The sequence below is a fragment of the Diospyros lotus genome, chromosome 2, assembly GCF_014633365.1.
Source record: "Diospyros lotus cultivar Yz01 chromosome 2, ASM1463336v1, whole genome shotgun sequence".
Lineage (NCBI taxonomy): Eukaryota > Viridiplantae > Streptophyta > Magnoliopsida > Ericales > Ebenaceae > Diospyros > Diospyros lotus.
Window position 1 is genome coordinate 45,388,274 of NC_068339.1, and position 21,475 is coordinate 45,409,748.

The 21,475-nt window shown below is 38.3% G+C and overlaps 1 protein-coding gene across 4 annotated transcripts in view; it reads left to right on the forward strand.

Annotated features, from left to right (window-relative positions):
• LOC127795126 (midasin) overlaps nucleotides 1–21,475 on the forward strand; it is a 94,114-nt gene that overhangs the window by 53,721 nt on the left and 18,918 nt on the right. For all 4 annotated transcript variants that reach the window (XM_052326588.1, XM_052326589.1, XM_052326587.1 and 1 more), the window contains exons 36-47: nucleotides 87–267; nucleotides 5,488–5,556; nucleotides 6,547–6,629; nucleotides 6,717–6,968; nucleotides 7,640–7,775; nucleotides 7,855–7,940; nucleotides 8,031–8,116; nucleotides 8,446–8,587; nucleotides 8,753–8,842; nucleotides 9,099–9,222; nucleotides 9,338–9,492; nucleotides 20,902–21,015. In XM_052326588.1, the coding sequence (XP_052182548.1) occupies nucleotides 87–267; nucleotides 5,488–5,556; nucleotides 6,547–6,629; nucleotides 6,717–6,968; nucleotides 7,640–7,775; nucleotides 7,855–7,940; nucleotides 8,031–8,116; nucleotides 8,446–8,587; nucleotides 8,753–8,842; nucleotides 9,099–9,222; nucleotides 9,338–9,492; nucleotides 20,902–21,015 (1,518 nt within the window). The remainder of the gene's footprint in view (nucleotides 1–86; nucleotides 268–5,487; nucleotides 5,557–6,546; nucleotides 6,630–6,716; nucleotides 6,969–7,639; nucleotides 7,776–7,854; nucleotides 7,941–8,030; nucleotides 8,117–8,445; nucleotides 8,588–8,752; nucleotides 8,843–9,098; nucleotides 9,223–9,337; nucleotides 9,493–20,901; nucleotides 21,016–21,475) is intronic.

Sequence of the window (21,475 nt, forward strand, 5' to 3'; positions counted from 1 at the left end):
TTCAGTTGGTAATCCTTCTGCCTTCCTTCTATTTCCCCACTGCATTATGTTTCAAGGTGACTCAGTGTACTATATGTTCAACACAGATGGAGGCAGAGAATTTGAGTAGAGGTTCATCTTGGCATCTCCATTCACAAAAGTCATTGTTATGGGTTCATGGAGGTCACCCATTTTTGCCGCCTTCTGCTGACTTATGTCAGAAGCAGCATCAGCTTTTAAGCCTATGTGGATTGATTTGGCCAAGAAACAAAGAATCATGGAGGCAAGGTAAATCTTTAATGTGACTTGTAGAAATTGGCACAAAATATGTAAGAAGAACCAAAGAATATTATTTCTCTCAATTTAATATGAACATTGAATTACATTCCCTATAAATAGGGAAGAAGAATACAATATAGGAAAGCTACAAAAAAGGAAAGTTATGCTGTATGCTATACAAAGAAATCAAAAAAGGTACAAATACAAGAATAGGAAACATCTAAATCATAACTTCTTTCTAAATTTTGGAGATAGTATCTGTCTTAATTTAGGAAGATTATCCCAAGATATCATCATCCAATTTCCTCATAAGCTTCAAGAATCAATCAACACTCCCCCTTAAGCTGGTGAATGAATATCTATCATTCTTAGTTTGCCTACAAGCTCCTCAACTCTCTTGATAGGTAGGCCTTTTGTTAATACATCAGCAATTTGACTTTTTGAAGTGACAAAGGGTATACAAATTTCTCCAGTCTCTAATTTTTCTTTAATAAAATGATGATCAATCTCAACATGTTTGGTGCGGTCATATTGCATTGGATTATGTGCAATGCTGATAGTCGATTGATTGTCACAAAACAACTTCATTGGTCCATGGCTAGGGATTTTTAGATCTTCCAGCACTATTTTTAGCCACAATAATTCACATAAACCAAGTGTCATTGCCCAAAATTCAGCCTTTGCACTAGACCAGGCCACTACATTTTGTTTTTTTACTTGTCCAAGACACCAAGTTACCTCCTAGGAAGACACAATAGCTTGTAGTTGATCTCCTATCCACAAATGAACCCCCATAGTCAGCATTTGTGTACCCTAGAACCTCCAGTTCCTTCCCTAATTTGAATAACAAACCTATCTGTGGTGTTTCCTTTAGATAACACAGTATTCTCCTCACTGCTTGCATATGCTCCTCGGTTGGATTATGCATGAATTGACTCACCAAGTTGACAGTAAATGTAATGTCAGGCTTGGTGTGAGATAGGTAAATCAACCAGCCCACCAACTTTGATACCTTCCTCTTTCTACCACTAGACTATCAAAATTTCCCAGCTTAAGAGATTAGGTTCTAAGGGAGTGCCTGTTGTCCTACCACCTAGCAACCCTATTTCCTCTAGCAATTCCATGGTAGATTATCTTTGGGAAAGAAAAATACCATCCTTAGAGTGGGCAACTTCTATTCCCAAGTACTTAAGCTTACCAAGGTCTTTGATATCAAACACACGGGCCAAATCCTTCTTTAGCTGTTGTTGCTCATAAATATCATCTCTAGTGACAATAATGTCATCTACGTATACAAGTAATGTTGTTAGACTGCCCTACTTTGAATGTTTAATAAATTGGGTGTGATTGTGTGATCTCCCCTACTTTGCCAATATCCCATGTCCTTCATCGCCTTTGAAAATCTATCAAACCAAATCCTTGGGGATTGTTTTAACTCATAAAGGGCTTTCTTCAGTTTGCATACTTTCCCCATAGCACCATTAGTGAAACCAAAAGGTGCCTCCATAGATTATCGTGTAGGAAAGCATTTTTAACATCCAATTGCATCAATTGCCTACCATAATAGCTAGCTAAGGATAGAAGTATTCTAACAGTAGTCATTTTTGCCATGAGTGCAAATGTTTCTAAGTAATCAATGCCATACGTTTGTGTATAACCCTTAGCTAACAACCGGGCTTTATACCTCTCCAAAGTACCATATGCATTGTACTTTATATTGAACACTCATCTACAACCCACAGGTTGAATTCCCTTTAGTTTAGGCACCATTTCTTAGGTCTGATTTTTCTTCAGGGCCCTCATTTCCTCTTGCATATCCTGTACCCAATTCTGATTCTGTAATGCCTCTTCTACAGACTTAGGAACGATTCTTGTGTTTAGGTAACAAACAATGGTAAGAAATGAAATGGGCTATAGGATGATGTGTGTAGCTCCTAACTCCTTTCCTAACAATAATAGGGAAGTCCAAATCAATGTGTATAGGGTCAGAATAAATAGGAAGTTGAGGTGATTCCAAACTTGACCTTGGGAGGGATGTTGGCCCTTGCTTTTCACACGAAATAGGCTAAACCTTCCTCTTGTACACATAAGGTGACCCTTTGAATCTTGCAGGAGATGTCATTGGATTTGGTATAGGAGTAGGAGAATCATGAAATGTTAATTCTGTGGAGTTTGGTATAGGAGAGAGAGGTAGAGTGGAAGGAGCAGGATCAAGTGGAGTTTGGGATTGAGGTTCAGGAAATGGTGGAAACACCATTGAGTCCTCCAAATGATGTAGATCATGGTCACCACCTATACTCTCCCCTGGGGACCAGAAACCAAAGGTTTAAAAAAGGACTAATTTTCCACAAAAGTTACATCTTTAGATACAAATTTTTTTTGAGTGGAGGGGTGGCAACACTTATATCCCTTTTGAGTAGGAGAGTAGGCAAGAAAGACACATCGGAGGGCCCTAGGATCAAATTTATCCCTGTGTTGTTTAGACACATGAACAAAGGCCACACGCCCAAACACTTTAAGAGGAAGAGAAGTATGAACGCTGAGTTCCGGGAAGTGAGATGAGAGACACTGACAAGGGTTGAGATGACCTAGCCCCCTAGAAGGAACTCGATTGATTAGATATGTGGCAGTTAACATTGTCTTACCTTAAAAGGATTTAGGCACAAAATGCTGATGCAAGAGGGCTCTAGTCACATTTAGGAGATGTCTCATATTCTTCTCAACAACTCCATTTTGCTGAGAGGTATCAACACAAGAGGATTCATGAATAATCCTCTTTTGTTGGAAAAACTTATTTAAATGATGATTAAAGTAATCTCTTGCATTATCAATTCTGAATCTTTTAATTGACACTCCAAATTGAGTGAGAATCATCCTATGAAATGAATGTAAGATGTTACTAAGGGCTGCTTTATCAGTACGTAAACCCAAGTCATTCGGGTGCAGTCATCAACAAATGAGACAAACCACTTAGCCCCAAAACAATTGGGAACTTAAGAAGGCCCCCATACATCAGAATTCACCAACAAGAAAGGAAATAAAGACATTATTGATAGCATAAAGAACCCAATGATGTTTAGACAATTCACACACATCACAATGGAATTCACTAACATCCAAACCTTGAAACATATTGGGGAACATGGTTTTTAACAAAGGAAAAGGAGGATGTCCTAGTCTAAGGTGCTGGAGCCATACATTAGTTTTGGTAGAGGTTGGTTGGGAAGAACAAACTAGAATGGGCGGATCTCCTGTAGATGACTCATGGGTCCTTTGTAAGTAGTAGTACAACCCATTTTGTGCCTTAGCAACACCAATCATCCTCTCTGTGGCCAGATCTTGAAACACACAAGCATGAGGAGAAAAAATCACATGACAATTAAGATCTTGAGTAAGCTTATGAATTGAAAGAAGGTTGGTAGAGAGGCTAGGCACATAGAGTACATGCTGAACTTGAAAAACATGATTCAAATACACCTTTCCTTGCCCAACTATAGGAATAGAATGTCCATTAGCAACTGTAATTTTTTTGGAGCTAATTATGGGTTCATAGGTCTCAAATGCTCTTAGGTTAGGAGTCATGTGATCAGTAGCTCCATAATCCAATATCCACAGTTTATTCCTAGTAGTTTGAGATGCAATAAAGAGTTCAGAATTAAAGCACATACCTGCTTGAGTCAGAGAGCATTCTCCTTAAAAAGTCTTTATGAAGGATTTCAACTTACTGATCTCCTCTGCATTCAACTCTCCCAGGTTAGAGGTGATAATAGACTCAGCCTTTTCAACAGGTTCTTTTGATTCTTTAGTTGAGAGATATGCCCTTGTGGGATTTTTAGACTGCAAGTTCTTAAATCCTTCCATTTTGCTCAGTACAACTTCTTTACCATGCAATTTAAAGGTCTTTCTCATATGTCTTGGCTTCTTGTAGTAGGAACACCATAATCCCTCCTTGTTTTGCTTAGAGGAAGGTTGATCCCTTCTTGGCAGGGATTTTGTCCACGCACCCTGCACCTTGTTAGAAACCATAGCAAATCCTTCCAAATGATGGTCATTAAACATGGATGTCCTCACTGCGAACTATGAAATAGACCTCATTTAAAGATGACAATTTTTCACGCCTAAGAATCTGTGCTCTTACCTAATCAAACTCAAGATTGAGTCCAACCAAAAACTCTATGATTATCCCTGCATAGAGGTCAGAATAATAGCATCTTCACCATACACCATCTTAATATCTTGATAATGGTCTAATTCAAGCCAAAAACCATTCATCCGATTATAGTAATCAGTCATGGACAAGGATCCTTGTTTTGTGCTACTGATTTTTGTTTTATTTCATATACAACAGATGTATCTTGCACCTTAGAGTAAGTTTTCTTAACTGTCTCCCAAATGTCCTTAATTGTAGATAAAAACTTATAGTTTTTACTCACCTCAGGTAGCATTGAACTCCTAGGTAAGGTAGCATTGAACTCCAAAGCCATGAGATTAACATTGAGTCCTCTACATCCCAAGCAACAAACGTGGGATCTATGGCCCTAGGTGTTGATCTAGTGAGATGAGCAATCTTTCCTCGGCCCTTCAAAAAAGTTATCACCAACTGAGACCATTGAAGGTAGTTACCACCATCTAGGCGGTTTGAATGGTGCATGCCTGGCAGCTCACCGGAAGAAGCACCTCTGGTTGATGGCTCAATTGGCATTGCTTCCCTTGTTGAGATGGGAGAAGCCATTGATGAGATTTCGGACATTATATGGAATGACGGTAAGAATGGTGAAGGGAAGAACAGAAAGTTATTGTGGCTATGAAGGCTCATGAATGACTTGAGAGAACATGCTTTGATACCATTTAGAAATTGGCATAGAATATGTAAGAAGAACCGAAAAATATTATTTCTGTCAATTGAATATGAACACTGAATTACATTCCCTATTAATAGGGAAGAAGAATACAATATAGGAAAGCTACAAAAAAGGAAAGATATGCTGTACACTATACAAAGAAATGAAAAAGATACAAATACAAGAATAGGAAATATCTAAATCAGAACTTCTTTCTAAATAAGGAGATAGTATCTGTCTTAATTTAGGAAGATTATCCCAAGATATCATCATCCAATTTCCTCATAAGCTTTGAGAATCAATCAACACTTCTCATATGATGGTCGCTTTGTTTAAGCAGTTCACTGACCCATTTTTTTTTGGTTTTTAATTGTAACTTCTACAACAGCGGTGAATGATCATCTCATTGAGGCTGCTGTATCTTCTAATGCTGAACTCCGTTCTCTTGCAATGCAAGGTATAAAGTCCATATTCTTCTAAGATTAGTTATTTATCCGAATTGGTATATTTCCAGCAATATACATATATGCATGTATTTGTTTGGTAAGTAACACTATGACTGAAAGAAAAGAAAGAACCATTTAAAAGGGAGATCCTTGTATAAAAGAACTGGCCTATGCATCCTTCAGGTAAATAAGCCTATATATCTATATGCTGTGAGACTCATCCAAGAAACCAACCAGATTCAGAAGTAAAGGGATACTCACCAAATGTTACTAGATCAATTTATTTTTTAACTGTAATTCTAGCTGTGTACCTCGTTCAATTTTTTTTCCCCCCAGGATGCTGCAAGTTCTTGATTACATCATTCTATTTACCATTTTTGTGATTTATTACGTTTATCAACTTTTGGTATATGGTTATATACAGCAGTGACTGATCTGTTTTCTTTTCTTTTCATAATTATGTAAATGTATGGCTGCACATTTGAGTTTTGATAGAACAGAAGGTTCTTGTTTGACCAGTATCCTTCCCATTTGGATAGTGAATTTATGGTTTTACAAATATTGATCAGATTTTCAATCAATTTTTATATGTTTGACTGCTTTTATTCATGTATGGTACACATGATGAACTGAAATTAGAACTAAGAAAACCAAAATGAGGAGAGGAGAGACTATATGGGAAGAAAATTTACATAATTTCCTATGCTCATCAATGAAAGGAAGTTGATGGAAAATCAAACATGTACCTTGTCTTGGCGGGTCCCCAAACTTTTGCTTATTGTTCCTTACATCTCTAGTTAAATTTTTATGCAACAAGAGTATTCTTTTCCTTTTATCCCCATATTTTCATTTTTTCTTTTTGCTACTCTATCCTACATGCTGGTTGAAGGTAGAGACAGAACTGTATTTCTTCTTTCCTCTTGTCCTAAGAAAAGAGTCTTAATTGAGATGCTCTATCCTGGTGCATTGTGTATAAAATGCCTCATTTATCTGCGTGCTAGGTGTGAGCATGACATCGTACATTTTGGACAAAGTTCATGATGACAAGCTCCATGTTGTTCAGCAGTTGGATGAGATGTATAAGGTTTGCATCCATAACTTCTAGGAATTGCAGCTTATTGACACATGTTTAGTCTGCTATATCTAATGATGTTTGTCTTATTTTCTGTAGATGCTTTCAGAAAGATTTGAGTATGAAAAGCAGAAGTTGGAAGCTGTAATAAGGAATACCAAGCATGCAGTTTCATCTATTAACTTCACTTCCTGTTGTGTTTTTTCTCCTGATATATTGCATAGAAGATCTGCTTTTGATAGTTGGCAGGGCATTCTTCCCATAATTGATAACAGAAGTTTCTTGCTGGACTTGGAGTTGCTTCAAGAGCTATTGCCCATTGTTTTGGCTGATATGGAAGGATCACAGCTTGTAAGATTACTCAACTATTTTATCTATTAACTTTCTGGTTGTGTGATGAATTTTTTTTATATAAATTTTCCTGCAAATGCATTCTTAACCGTTTATAGCAATTTGTACTTTGTTGGAAATGTCTTGGTCTTAGTATGCCAATAATTTTCTGCAGACTTTATATGGTTTCCTTGCCAATAGAACGGTATCTCCTGTGTATGTGTCAGCAGCAGTACATAAGCACTGATAGACCATATGATCTTGGCCTGTACTTGTTATGCATGCAATAAAGATCAAAATTTTATTTCTGTGGGGTGTTCTAGATACCTTGGAAAAGGACATTTCAGAATTGTTCCAGAAACAAACAAATCCGGTATGTAAGGAATATTTGGAAACAAACTTAAAATTTATGCAAAGCATAAGCTCAATAGCTAAATAATTGAACTTACTTGAGATATTCACGCATAAAAGGTGCAAATATAAATTAATAGTCAACTAAGGCTCCATTTGTTTTGATGTGACATATTTTAGTTTGAAACTTATTGTCAATGTTGTAGCAGAATCCTAGATGAGGTGCCCAAGATTCATTTCTACAATATATACTCTTTGTGGGCCACAATGTGCCTTCCTGGCTGTATTTTTTTCATTTATTTTTAATATGATATACATATTTCCCATGCTGTTTTGCTCAGGCAACCTGCAGTCTGTCTGATCTTCTGGAATCAACTTTGAGCTTTTCGTTGAATTTGTCATCTAGACCTCCAACTGACTTTTTACCACATCAAAAGATTTTATGGACTCTGGACGCATGGAAATCAATCAAAGCTGGTATGTGAAGATGTTCCTGAATTTAGAAAAATGTTTTATCTTTAACTGTTAAAAACTTTGTACTCCTCTTGAGTTACAGGAAATGCAAAGCTTGCTTCTTTTGTCCTTGAGATGTGGTTTAGTTGGCATTCATCTTTGTGGGTGACTCAGGCTGTTCTGCTCAAGGTATGAATGGAGAAATGTACCAAAGCTTACTAAATGATTTTTATGTTCTCTCTGCCAGACTTCCATTGTGCCTTCTTATTTTTCATGCAGAATTTCTTCAGGGATGATGATGAGAAGATCCCACTACCTGATATGCTTTTCCATCCTGTGAGACTGGCAACTGTTGACCAGATTCTGTAAGATAATTGGTTTGGTTTATTTTATTGTTGATTTTTTTTTTTTATGCTGCAACCCCATTTCCTTTTGGTTTATTTTTTTTATTTTGTTTGACAGAAAATTTTCAGTTTGCTCAGTAATTTATTGGAAATATTTAATGAAATGTTCATCAAAGATATACTGTAATGATTTGTTACTTTGTGCAAGATTCATTAAGCCGGAAAACTTTAGGCTGTTATTTTTTATATATTTACTAATCCTGTTAAGTTCTGAAACAGGATTTTCCTGTAGATAACCTATGCTGTATCTGAACTTTGGTTCTTAGATTTATTCTTCGGTTTGAACTCAGGAAAAATGAATGTGCTATAAAGGACTATCCAGTGCAGTGCTTGAAACTCAGGGTTGCTTCTTGTAGTATTTGGCAGACTTGTTCATCATCAACAAATGTGCAATGTTCTCTTTTGTCCATGGCTCGGTTTCTTTTCCAACAGGTGGGTCCCTTTTTCTGCAAGATTTATTTTTATTATTACTGTGAATAGCAAAAGTTTAATTTCACATATGTTCTGCTTTCATGAATGAGTAGTTAGAATTTATGTACCCACCCCACCTAGTGGGATTAAGGCTTGGTTTGTTGTTGTTGGTTCTTTTGGTTCCAGATTATATACGCCCATAGAAAATCATTTGAATCTGACAAGTACATTGCAATCAAGTCTATCCTTTGTTCCTTTCAGAATAATATGATGATGGTATGTAATTCTTTTCCCTTTAAACAACACATATGTTCTTGCATTCTGAGTTGTATTAGAAGCTTCTATTGTAAGATCATACAGCATCAATATGATTGTATTCTTGCTCCAATGTCTTGATATAAATATCAAAATCCAGAGGCTGGACTTAGTCATAGTGAAATTGGAACAAATTTCTTGACTTCCTGGTTTATTGTTGGTTATAATAGAAAGAAATACTTATGTGTGGTTTGACCCTTTCTGTCTATGATACTAGCATGATAACATAAAGGAGCTACTTTCTCTTCTTGCATCATCAAGCCATCATGGTCTGGCTTCCTTGGTGAATTCATTCATCAAGCCGGTGATTAGTGAACTGTATCTTCCATCCTCTTCTACAGGTGAATATGTGGTCTTTCCTACTATTAGTGTGTTGTACTATTCGGATTAGTATGCTTAAAACTCTTAAGCTTTCAATTATATTTGATATTTATATTTATCTTCTATCTGTTGTAGACCTGGTATATAATCTGGGCTGTGCGTGGTTACGAGTTGGGGGCTTACGCTATCATCTCTTGATTACTTGTGATGACCTAGATCCTGCCCTGAAGTACTCTTTGAAGTACTCAAATCTGGTCCAAAAGATTGCTTTGCTTGAACTTGAAAATGATGTATGTTTTTCTCCCTCAAGCTTCTTGTTTTCCTGACCATGTGATCAAGCTTGTTTGGTATTTTTCAAATGTATGTTTCTACATCCGCAATTAGGGTTTCCTTTTTGTTTTCCTTGGGTAAGAGCAAAATGAATAAAGCATGTTTATACACCCATATATATGAATTATTGTCAATTTCATGAAACTAAATTTTTAAATTTGAAAGTGAAGACAAATGTTTAAGGTGCACTTGGTGTCTATTTACATGTTACGTTTGCAAGGCTGAATCTTGAAATCAGATCCATATAGGCACCTATACAGATGGATAGAAGCTGAGTTGACTACTTAGAGTGCTGAAGTGGTTGAAATCAAGTATTTTTTCACATATTAGCACACATGTATGCATTTTCTTCGGAGGGACAAGAACATAGTTGCATGGTAATATAGATGCTTGTCTTTTGTACTCCATGTTTTGAATTGGCATGCCATCATTGTTTGTGCTTCTTGATTGTGTAAAATAAGAGAATGTAAAATTGTCTATTGAATAAGACGTGCATCACTTATATACATGAACCTATGCCAATCATAAAAGATATACAGTTATTATAATATGGATATGTAGTATATATATAGTTGCCTAATATATATAAATCATAATATTTGAACTCTCCCCCTCAAGTTGGAGCATAAATGTTGAATATGCCCTACTTGGTGCATATGTAGCTCACATGAGGACTTCTAAGTGACTTAGTGAACAAATCATCTAATTGGTCATGAGAATCCACAAATGTGGTGACAATGTCTTCAAAAAACAGCTTTAACAACATGGTAGTCAATCTTAATGTGTTTGGTTGTTTCATGGAACACGAGATTTGCACTATAGCTTGATTGTCACAAACTAATTGCATAAGCTTGACTTGAATTACTACTGACTCTTCAACTAGTTGTTTCAACCATATTAACTCACATGTTATGAGAATCATAGCCCTATATTCAAGCTCTGCATTACATTTGGTGACAACACTCCATTTCTTACTTTTCCACGAGATTGAGTCATCACCAACAAATACGCAATATCTAAGATGTGAACCACCTGTCACTAGGAGAATCTGCCTGACCAGCATCTATATATCCCATAATTTGACTACATTCATAATCCTAATACAACAAAAGGATCGCCATGTCTTAGTGATTGTCACAAGGTGAATCTAGAAACTAGCTTACCACATTGACAACAAATGAAATATTAGGACGAATGATCGTAAGGTAGTTAAGTTTGCCAACAAATTGATGATATCACCCAAGAACAGAAACATGCTCTCCCTGTCCCAGTAACAACCTTATATTTAGAGCCATAGGGGTATCTATTGGCTTGCACCCAAGCATAGTTCTGAAAGGCGCGAGGCGCGTCTTTGCGAAGCGAGGCGCACCTTTTAGAAAAAAACTCAAAATCTTGTAAAATCATAAAAAACTATCAAATTATCAATAATAACACATGTATATCATTAATGATTCATTATCTTCAAATTCTAAACTAACATCATCAAAGTTAATTCATTCATCATCATGCAAATTCTAAACTAGAAACATCATCAAAGTTCAAACCTAAAGTCTCAAACTCAAACAAGTACCAATCATCATGTAAAGTTCTAAATAAACCTATAAACACTACAAGTCCACAATCAAGAAATTTTTTTCATTTTGAAAAATGCTATTTTTCTAACTTTGGAAGATTAGCGCATTATAAGGAGACATATAATAAAATATTTTTATTTTGAAAAACTATCTCCTGGTATTTTGATAGCTAATATTCATTGTTGTTAAAATGATTTTTAATGAATTTTTCAAGAAATAGTAGGTATGTATTTTGGGGGTGGTAAAATCACTAAATCTCGAGTTTGTACTAAAACCAAAATTATATTTTCTTATTGTTATGGATTTTGATTTTTTAGATATTTTTATTGAATCCAAATGGGGGGTACTTTCTTATTTACATTTATGTATTAAAGTAAATGGAAGGTAAAATATAAATAAAAGAAAATGTGGACATTTACTTAAACTAAAGAAATGTAAATAAGTTGTATGTTGTAATGTATACATATTGGAACCAAGAAATGTAAATAAGTTGTATGTTGTAATGTATACATACTGGAACCAAGAAGAGGGGAGGAATTAGGCTGCCCAAGTTTTAAATTAAAAGCAATTTCATGAGCCGCGCCTCTCGCCTCTGCGCCTCACTGTGCAAGGCGAGAGCCTCATTGAAATCGCCTCGCCTCAGCCCAGGCGAGGCGCAAAACTGGCTCCTTAAGGCGCCTTGCGCCTAGGCGCGCCTTTAACAACTATGCACCCAAGCATTCATATTTTTGCAAGAATATCCAATGCATATTTTCTTTGAGAAATATAGATGCCAGTCTTTGTTGTTGGAGATGCGGTTTCAACTTTGTGATGCCAACACCATCATCCCCAATAATAACAATATCATTAATTTAATGCCCTGTATTACATGCCTATTTAAAATTAAGGCTTAAGGCATGTTCAAAGGTGAATTTGAGGATTAAGGTGGATCATCGAGGGTTAAAAGGAGCCAATTCAAGAAATAATGGCTTGAGGAGTTAGGGGAGTGCTGAATTAGTAGCAGGGATGGTTTCAAACCTTAGAAAGTGACAAACCAAAATGGAAGAAAAACAAGGAACCTGAGATGAGTTTGACGATAGGATTTGATCTCAAAATCGAGAATGTCCAGATGATTGAAATGCTGACATGGAAAACTGAAACATCAGAAGGGACTTTGGGAAAGTAAACTGAACCTAGGTGAGGGTTTGCTTTTGTTTAAGGACCAACCCTGAAGTGAGTTTTGGTAAAACAGAGGATTCTAAAGGTTTGCAAGGACCTGAATGAGAAAACTAATTGGTTAAAGGGCCTGAGTTAGGGAAATTTTTGGAATAGACACGAGTGGACCCTGAGGGTTGGACTTGGGAATATTTTAAGAAATCCCGAGGGCCTAAGAAACTTAATGATTAAATATCAAGATTCATTGTAAGGGAATATAGAAAATTGTAGGGGAAATATGTAATTTCATGGAAAAATTACATATATTCTCACAGGAACTTTGTTTTTGCTGGAAAACAAGAGAGTTCGAGAAACTGGGAGAAGAAAGGAGAAGGAAGAAGAAAAGGAGGAAGAGAAGGCTGGGAGCTTCACCGTTAGTGATCAAGCACGCTGGGGAAGGAGAAGAAATCTAGCTGAAGAAGGTTTCAAATGGAGTTGTTATGCAGAATAGGGGAGAGCTCTGGCGAGGACTTTTTCTTACTTTTTGATGAGCTTTTGAGCTCAGATTTGCTTGAGGATGGTCCCTAGGATCTGGTATAGATCTTGTATGTGCCAATTTGAGGGAAAGATAAGCGAAATGTTGAGTTAGAACAAGTTTAATAAATTGGACAGATTGTGACGAAAAATAGGGGAAGGTCGATTTGGGCGATTCCCGGTGAATTCTTTCTGGTTTTTCTTTAATTTTGGGTATAATCTTGTTCATGAAAGATCCTTGGACTGAGACTAAGCCTTGCTCGTGTAAATTTCAAAGAGGAAAGCAAGGAATTAAGAGAGGAAATCTGTCAAACAGATTCCGACCAAGGTTGTGACGAGAGGGGTATGCATTTGAAGTAGAGTGCATGCAGTTTCTATTAAATGACGATTCTTCCTTTGAACAACCCTTTTTTGTCATGGGGTGCTAGGACACAAAGTTTGGTGAAGAATCCCTTTGGTTGCCATGTAAGATTTAAAAGGTGCAGACATGTATTTGATAGGCCTTTGGTGCAGCGGACCTATCAAAGGCGCTTCAGGAGTCAAGGGCAGAATGGTAACACAGCTGGTTTGCATAACAGCCAGCATGTGCTCCAAGGGTAGAATCGGAACTTGGCTGGTTTGCGTAACAAACTAGCATGTGCATAACCAGATGCGGTTATGGGGAGAGAATAACAACCTATAAATACGGAATAGAAGAGAGAAAAGTGTGAAGAAATTGAGTAGATTCTACAGGAGAGTTTTGGGCCTCTCGAATGCCCATTCTTTTCCTTGCTTACATTTGTTTCTTGTAATCTAGAGTTGAAATACTAGCAGTGAATTCCTTTACTTAATTGGAATTCTATCAATGTTCTTGAGATCCCACCAGTATTCAAGTGCGTTATCACTATGAAGAACACAAGTTGGCACATCAAATTGAGTGTGAATTTCAACACAAAAGGTGGTGGAGTTGGAAATAATTCTAAATTATTTTTCATTAGATATACCCGGTTAGTTTGTGAAAAATCATCAATAAAGGTGACAAAATAACAAAATCCTTATTTTGAAAGAGCGCAATTATGAGCCCACACATCAGAATGAACAATTGAAAAGGGAGAACTGGCACGCATGTTTACTCAACTTAAGAATGAACTACAACTATGTTTCCCAAGTTGACATAACTCGCAATCTAAGGTAGGAAGGCTGGATAAACTAGGAACCATCTTCTTCAAATTAGACAAAGATGGGTGCCCTAATTGATGTAAGGGTGAAGCAATAATAGTGCAAGCCATAGATGATGCAGATGAAGAGAGTAATTCTTGAGACTCATGCCAATCGTTTATCCAATCCTTCAATCTTGAAAAGACAAAATTAGGCAAAAAGGGTATGGAACGACTAAGATCACGGGTGAATTGATTAACAGAACATAAATTAAAGAGACACTGTGGTTAATGTATAACAGATGGCAAGGGCAAAGTAGACAAGGGTTTAGGACTCCCAATACCCTTGACTGATGCTTGAGAAACCATCAGCTACTGTAACAGTAGGTATAGGCCGAGAACTTTGGATATGAGAGAATAGGGACCTGTTACTAGATGTGGTTAGTAGCACCTAAGTCAAAAATCTATGGATCGAGAGAAGACGATTGCATAAAAACTAGTGGGTGTCACGGCTCGTCCGTGAATTTAGACACTCCTAGCCCGGAATGGATTAGGAGGTGGTTCTATCGAAACATAACATAATAGAGCAAGAGAGGGATAGAGTGACAGTGAAGAGAGTGAGAGAAGAAAGAGAAATAAGAGCAATAGAAGGAGGAATCGATTCTGATATTCAATTCAATGATGCTCTTCCCAGCGAGCCTAGGAATATTTATGCATTGGTAGGTGGAGGCTGACCACAACAGATCCCTTCTCCATGCGGTTATGACTGCCCTTTTGTCCTATTCTATTCCCCCTCCACGTGGGGAATCTTCCAGCTTAACTAACTAATATTAATAGTGGAGTTACAATAGTAAAAGGAACAAAATTACAGCAATAGGGAAATTACATTAGCAAGCAAAAAATAACTAAGACTTCTAGCTACTCGAATCATTGGTTCTCAGGAGCCTTTCGTGACAATTCCCCCTCCCTTACGCCTTTCTTGTCCTCAAGAAATGCTGAGGAGGCTGGCAGCTCTTGGAATCGTTTGAGTAGACTAGGCAGGTACTCCCAAGTGTCACTCCCTGTTGCCCCACCCTGCCATTTCACCAGCACTTGGATGAGTGGAACCCCGTGGTTGTGAACTACCCTTCTATCCAAAATAGCTTCCGGTTCTTCCATTCTACCCTCCTCCTCGGGAATGGTGGGTATTGTTGGGTTCACTTGCTCAGACCTGTTGTTTCCTTTAGTAGGGATACATGGAAAACCAGGTGGATTCGAGTCCCCTCCGGAAGCGTTAGACAGTAAGCCACCTTTCCCACCCTCTCCAATATGGGAAACAAACCAAAATATCTAGGAGTAAGCTTTGAAACTGGCCTTTGAGTAATAGCCTTCAAGTGGGGTTTCCTCACTTCTTTTCTTATTTGTAGCTTGCTTCATCCTATTTTGAGCTGTAGCCAATTCTTGTTTTAGTTGTTGCAATACAACTCTTCTTTGTTGCGAGTATTCTTCCATTGAGGCTGCGGTGGGATCTTCTCCAATAGCCGGTAATAGAGGAGGCTTGTATCCGAAGGGAGCCTCAAAGGGAGACATTTTTAGGGAAGAGTGGTGGTTGGAGTTGTACCACCATTGGGCTAGGGATAACCATCTATGCCAGCTCTTAGGCTACAAGATGCAGATGCATCTCAAATAATTTTCCAAGCCTTGGTTTACCCGCTCAGTATTCCCATCTGTTTGGGGATGATATGTTGAAGACATATTCAACTTAGTGCCCAACGCCTTCATAAGCTCCTTCCATAAGAGTGTTTATAAAAACCTTGTCACGATCGGAGATAATTGTCTTAGGAACCCCATGCAAAGCTGCCACCCGATCCATGAAGATTCTAGCCACTTCTTGGGCCGTATAAGAATGAGCCAATCCTATAAAATGAGCAAACTTTGTGAATCGGTTTATCACAACTATTATACTGTCCTTTCCTTCTAACTTAGGCGACCCTTCGATAAAATCCATAAAGACACCAGACCAGGCTTGCTCGGGCACTGGTAAGGTTTGTAAAAGTCCAAGGTAGGCCACATTCTCAGCTTTGCATCTCTTGCAAATATCACAACCCAACACAAATTTTCTTACCTCCGCTCTCAGCCCTGGCTAATGAAAGAGCTGCTTCACCTGTAAGTAAGTGTTTTGGATCCTGGGGACACCAATGGAGATTCGTGCAGCAACTGCAGGATCCTCCTTTTGAGGTCTTCATTATCCCCAATTACAATCTGGCCCTGATGTCTCAGGATCCCATCCACCTATGTGTACCCTTCAACCCCTTCAGATCCCACGACCACCTTTTCCAATAATTCCCTCACTTTTTCATCTCCTGCATAGCTTTCTATCACCTGCTGGCACCATTCAGGAATGACAATAGGTATTCATGCTACACTCCTCTCCTCATGGCACCTTGAAAGTGCGTTTTCAACTACATTTTCTTTTCCCTTCTTGTATTGTATTGAGTAGTCTAAACCCATTAATTTGGCCATGCCTTTTCTTTGCAACTATGTTTGTAGTTTCTGCTGCAACAGAAACTTCAAACTTTCGTGGTCCGTTTGAATTATAAATCTTCCCACTTCCAAGTAATGTCTCCATTTATCTACAGCCATCAAAACCGCGAGAAACTCCTTCTCATATATGCTAAGTCCCAAATGTTTTGGGCCCAAAGCTTGGCTTAAGAATGCCCACGGCCTTCCTCCTTGAGCTAGGACCTCTCCACCTTTTTCAGATCAGTGCTAACCCCTTCCTTGGATATGATGTGCCCTAAGTATTCCACTTGCCTTTGACCAAATGCACACTTAGATTTCTTAATGAAAAGCTGGTTAGATATGAGGATGTCCAAGGTGGTTTTAAGATGAATTAGGTGCTGGTTAAGGGAAGGGTTGTAGACTAGTATGTCATCAAAGAACACAAGGATAAATTTTCAAGGGTAGGGTTTGAATATTCGATTCATTAAGGATTTGAAGGTGGTCGGGGCATTGGTGAGCCCAAATGGCATCACCAAGAATTCAAAGTGTCCGTGGTGAGTCCTAAAGGCTATCTTATGTATATCTTCCGACCTCATCCTAATTTGGTGGTACCCCGAACGCAAATCAAGCTTTGAAAAGAATTGGGCTTGGTGAAGTTCATCTAAGAGGTCTTCCACCAAAGGTATAGGGAATTTGTCTTTGATGGTTATGGCATTAAGTTGGCGGTAATCCACACAAAATCCTCATGATTCATCTTTCTTTTTGACTAATAGGACAGGAGAAGCAAAGAGGCTTTGGTTGGGCCTAATAATGGATTGTTGGAGCATTTCCCTAACCATTTTCTCTATTTCATTCTTTTAAAGTGGAGGGTATTGATAGGATCTCAGATTAATGGGTTTAGTATTTGGCTTTAGGTGAATGGTGTGATCAAATGATCTGGTGGGAGGTAGGGATTTGGTTCCATGCAAAGGTCCTCATATTCTGCCGGTAATTCATTAATACAATCTAAGTGATTTATAGGTAGGCCCTCCCGTGCCCTCCTGGGAGCTCCTTAGCTATTATGATGGAGAAAAGATTGGTCAACTGACTCCATTTTCCCTTAAGTACCTTCTGCCACCTCCTTCCTATTATCATCTTGCATGTTCCAGCCTCTTTACCTCCTGTCAACGTCATCCTTCTTCCTTCCTTTTCAAATGACACCTCCATTCGGTTAAAGTCAAAGCTAATTAGGCTTACTTCTTTCATCCAATCCACCCCCAACACTACATCACATTCCCCCAATTGTAACAATCTTAGGTCTGCTTTGAATTCTTCACCCTGCATCTCCCAGGAGAACTCGTTACAAGTCGAGGTACTCATCACCCGTTGGCCATTGGCCACAGTCACACTCAAGGGTGGTGTGCCCGTGAGTTGACGTTTCAGCCTCTTAGTTGTCCCTTCATTTAGAAAACTGTGGGTGCTCCCACTGTCAATTAAGACCATCAGGCCTTTTCGTTTACTCTGCCCTTCCACCTTTATTATTTTATTGTTGGTTATCCCTTTCAAGGCATGGATTGATATTTTTCCATTATCCTCCTTGGCTCCTTCCTTATCTTCTTCTTCTTCTGTTAACTCTTAGCCAGACTCCTTATCCCTTTCTAGCAATAGAATCTACCTCTTGCACTAATATCCCACATGGTACTTCTCCTCACACCGGAAGCACAATCGCGCTAGTCTCCTCTATTCCCTCAATTGCTCTCCAAAAGGAGTTGGGTTAAGGGCCAACCACCCCTCTCACCATGCTATTTCCTTTTATTAGATCCCAGTTGGAGTGTCTTCCAACCGCATTAGATGACCCTACTACCACTTCCTTCATTTGTTGTCTTGGCTTCCTTATTAAGGCTTCTACCACCAACTCTTGCAGCCTAGCATTCTCTTAGGCTTACTCCATCGACTGAGGCCTCAACACTTTTACCATTGGCCTGAGCTCATCATTAAGGCCACTTAGATAACTCGACACAAAGTAGGTTTTTGATAAGTGAAGATTATGTTGGATCACGAGAGATCTCAATTCCTCAAAACGTTTTTGGTAGCTCTCCACACTACTGGTTTGCCTTAGTTTGTTAAATTCCTCTATAATATCCACCATACTTCTCTCCCCAAACCTTTCACACAACCTTTCGAAGAATTCCTCCTAAGTATAAATCCTCCCTTGTCTAATGCTCCCTTGATACCATGCGTCAACCACCTCATTGAAATAGGCTGCGGCCAGTGGTACTCTCTGCTTCTCAGGGACACCATACCATTCAAACATCCTTTCACATTTCCTTAGCCACCATCGAGGATTGACTCCCTCGAAAGTGGGGATCTCCATCCGGGGCATCAAAAACCCCAGGTGCTAATGATTTATAGGGCCTTCCCGACCCCTGTTCATTAGTCCGGCTAACTCCTCCTCTAGATCCACCTCAATCTCTCTGAAGTTCTCTGTCCCCGATTAGTCCTATTCCTCTGTAAGATTGGTTCTGTATGCTTTTTGGGTGGAAAATCAGGAGATAAACTTACCAGGTTTTGGCGAGCAAACATGACCATGAATTGTTGCATTTGTGCACCCAGTTCATCTCGCACCCTTGCGATGGACCCTTCCAGCCTCCACTCCAATCCATCTATGGTGCTTTCCACTCGACGATCCAACGCCATGATCGCTTCATGGCTCCGGGTAGCTCCTAATTCCAGCTGGTCAATCCGATTTTGGCAATCGATCATGGCTGAGCTGGCCTGTTGCAATTGGGATTCTAAAATCTTCATGCAGGTCCCTTTTGCCATCACTGCCTTCCTTCTTAATAGGCCAAGGAAAGGTGGCTCTGATACCAAAATGTCACGGCTCGTCCGTGAATTTAGACACTCCTAGCCCGGAATGGATTAGGAGGTGGTTCTATCGAAACAAAACAGAACAAAACAGAGCAAGAGAGGGAGAGAGCGAGAGTGAAGAGAGTGAGAGAAGAAAGAGAGAAATAAGAGCAATAGGAGGAATCGATTCTGATATTCAATTCAATGATGCTCTTCCCAACGAGCCTAGGAATATTTATACACCAGTAGGTGGAGGGTGACCACAACAAATCCCTTCTCCATGCGGTTATAATCGCCCTTTTGTCCTATTCTATTCCCCCTCCACGTGGGGAATCTTCCAGCTTAACAAACTAATATAAATAGTGGAGTTACAGCAGCAAAAAGAACAAAATTACAGCAATAGGGAAATTACATTAGCAAGCAAAAAATAACAAAGACTTCTAGCTACTCGAATCATTGGTTCTTAGGAGCCTTCTGTGACAGTGGGGTTATCGATGTGAGCAAAAAATGCTAGATGAAGGGTCATGTTGTGTTGCTCGGAATTGAAGGAATTGAGCATACTCTTTTGTTGAGATAGATAAGAAGGGCTTGAGAAACTAAGAGCATAGATCTAAATAAGAAGCTTGGTTTTGAATTGCAAGAAGGACAAGTTGCAGTTGGCAATTATATTGAAGACGTTGCAGTCTGTGATAGGGAGTGAAGGCGACAGCGATGACAAGGATGATTGGTGGCAGTTGAAATGGTAGGTGATTGAGACAAGGTTGACAATTCGAGGTGCGGTGGCGACTGCTTCTTCTAAAAACTAGGGTTAGGTTTTCTGTCACTCCCTTTGTTTTTTTATTATTTATTTTATTTTACAATGGCTTTGATACCATGTTAAATTATTAACCGCATCTTATCTAAAAGTTTAAGCAATTAAATAGAGGGTTAACCTTATCTTTTATATTATTATTTACTCTTAACATACCCCCTCACATGTGGCCATGCTTCATTGCATAATTAGTCCAACCATTTGCAACAATTTAAATATGAGGTTTGAACTTAGGACCTTCGCTTACTTGGATACCATGTAAAATAAGAGAATGTAAAATTGACTATTGAATAAGATGTAAATCACTTATTATACATGAACCTATACCATCGCAAAGGAAAGTATGTATATATGATATACTGTTACTATAACATAGAGATGTAATATATATACGGTTGCCTAACATATATAAATCATAATATCTTAAACAATTCCGTTAGCATATTACAATTTCTTAGTGATTCTATAATTCTATGCATTTATTTTGATTAATGGTTTCTCAATATTCTTGCATAACCAATCAATCCCTATCAATCTTTGAGTTCAGAGTTTCGGAGAAGGAAAATAAATCTGAGTCCTCCTTCCAAACTCAACAGTGTATTGGTATTGACACAAGAAGTTTTTTTTTTTTTTTTTCTTGGGGGGGGGGGGGGGGGGGGGGGGGATGGTAATTGTTCCATCTTATGTGTTGGAATAGAGGTGCATGCTGATTTCTTTCTATTGAGATAAGCTAGCCTTGTGCTGTGCTCATATGCTAGTACCCATGCCTTGCACTTCAGCTACTGAACTAGAATGATCTTTTAATTACTCTTACTGTTGAGATAACATTCTTGTTAGATCATCATTTTTTTTTTTGCATGGTATGTTTTACAGGTAAGGAAAGAGAGTAACTATTTGGCAGGAAAGGTTTCACAGGGAGAGGCTGAGAAACAAAGAATGAGGTCTTTAGAAAACCTCAAAGATGAATGTAAAAGGATTAAAAGAAAGGTTTAGCCACTTCTCAGCCAACTCTCTCTTTCTCTCTCTCAATCTTGAGATTTCTTTTTATTTCTATTTATACTATTGGCAGTTGGAGCCATCCTTAGAAGTTTTAATTGTGGGAATTGACAAAAATTTCAGACTACCTGTTGATGGCAGTTGCATGTTTGGCTTTTCTGGTAGTAGTTTGAATGGGAAAAAAATGATGATTGTTCAGCATATTTTTATGTGGCTTTTGTCTTTTGAGCTGTGCAACTAGTTTAGGATTTCTAGAAGTTGGCATCTTTTATTTTCAGATTCTTTATGATATCTGTTATTCCCTAATGAAGAACTTGATTCTTATGTGAGATAATGTGAAACATGAAAGCATTTGTATAAACTTTTCTTTGCTTTTTTCTTGAGCTCATTACAGAGAGCAAGGCAGAAATGTAAATAATTTACAATAGTTTGGGGAACAGATTACATGATT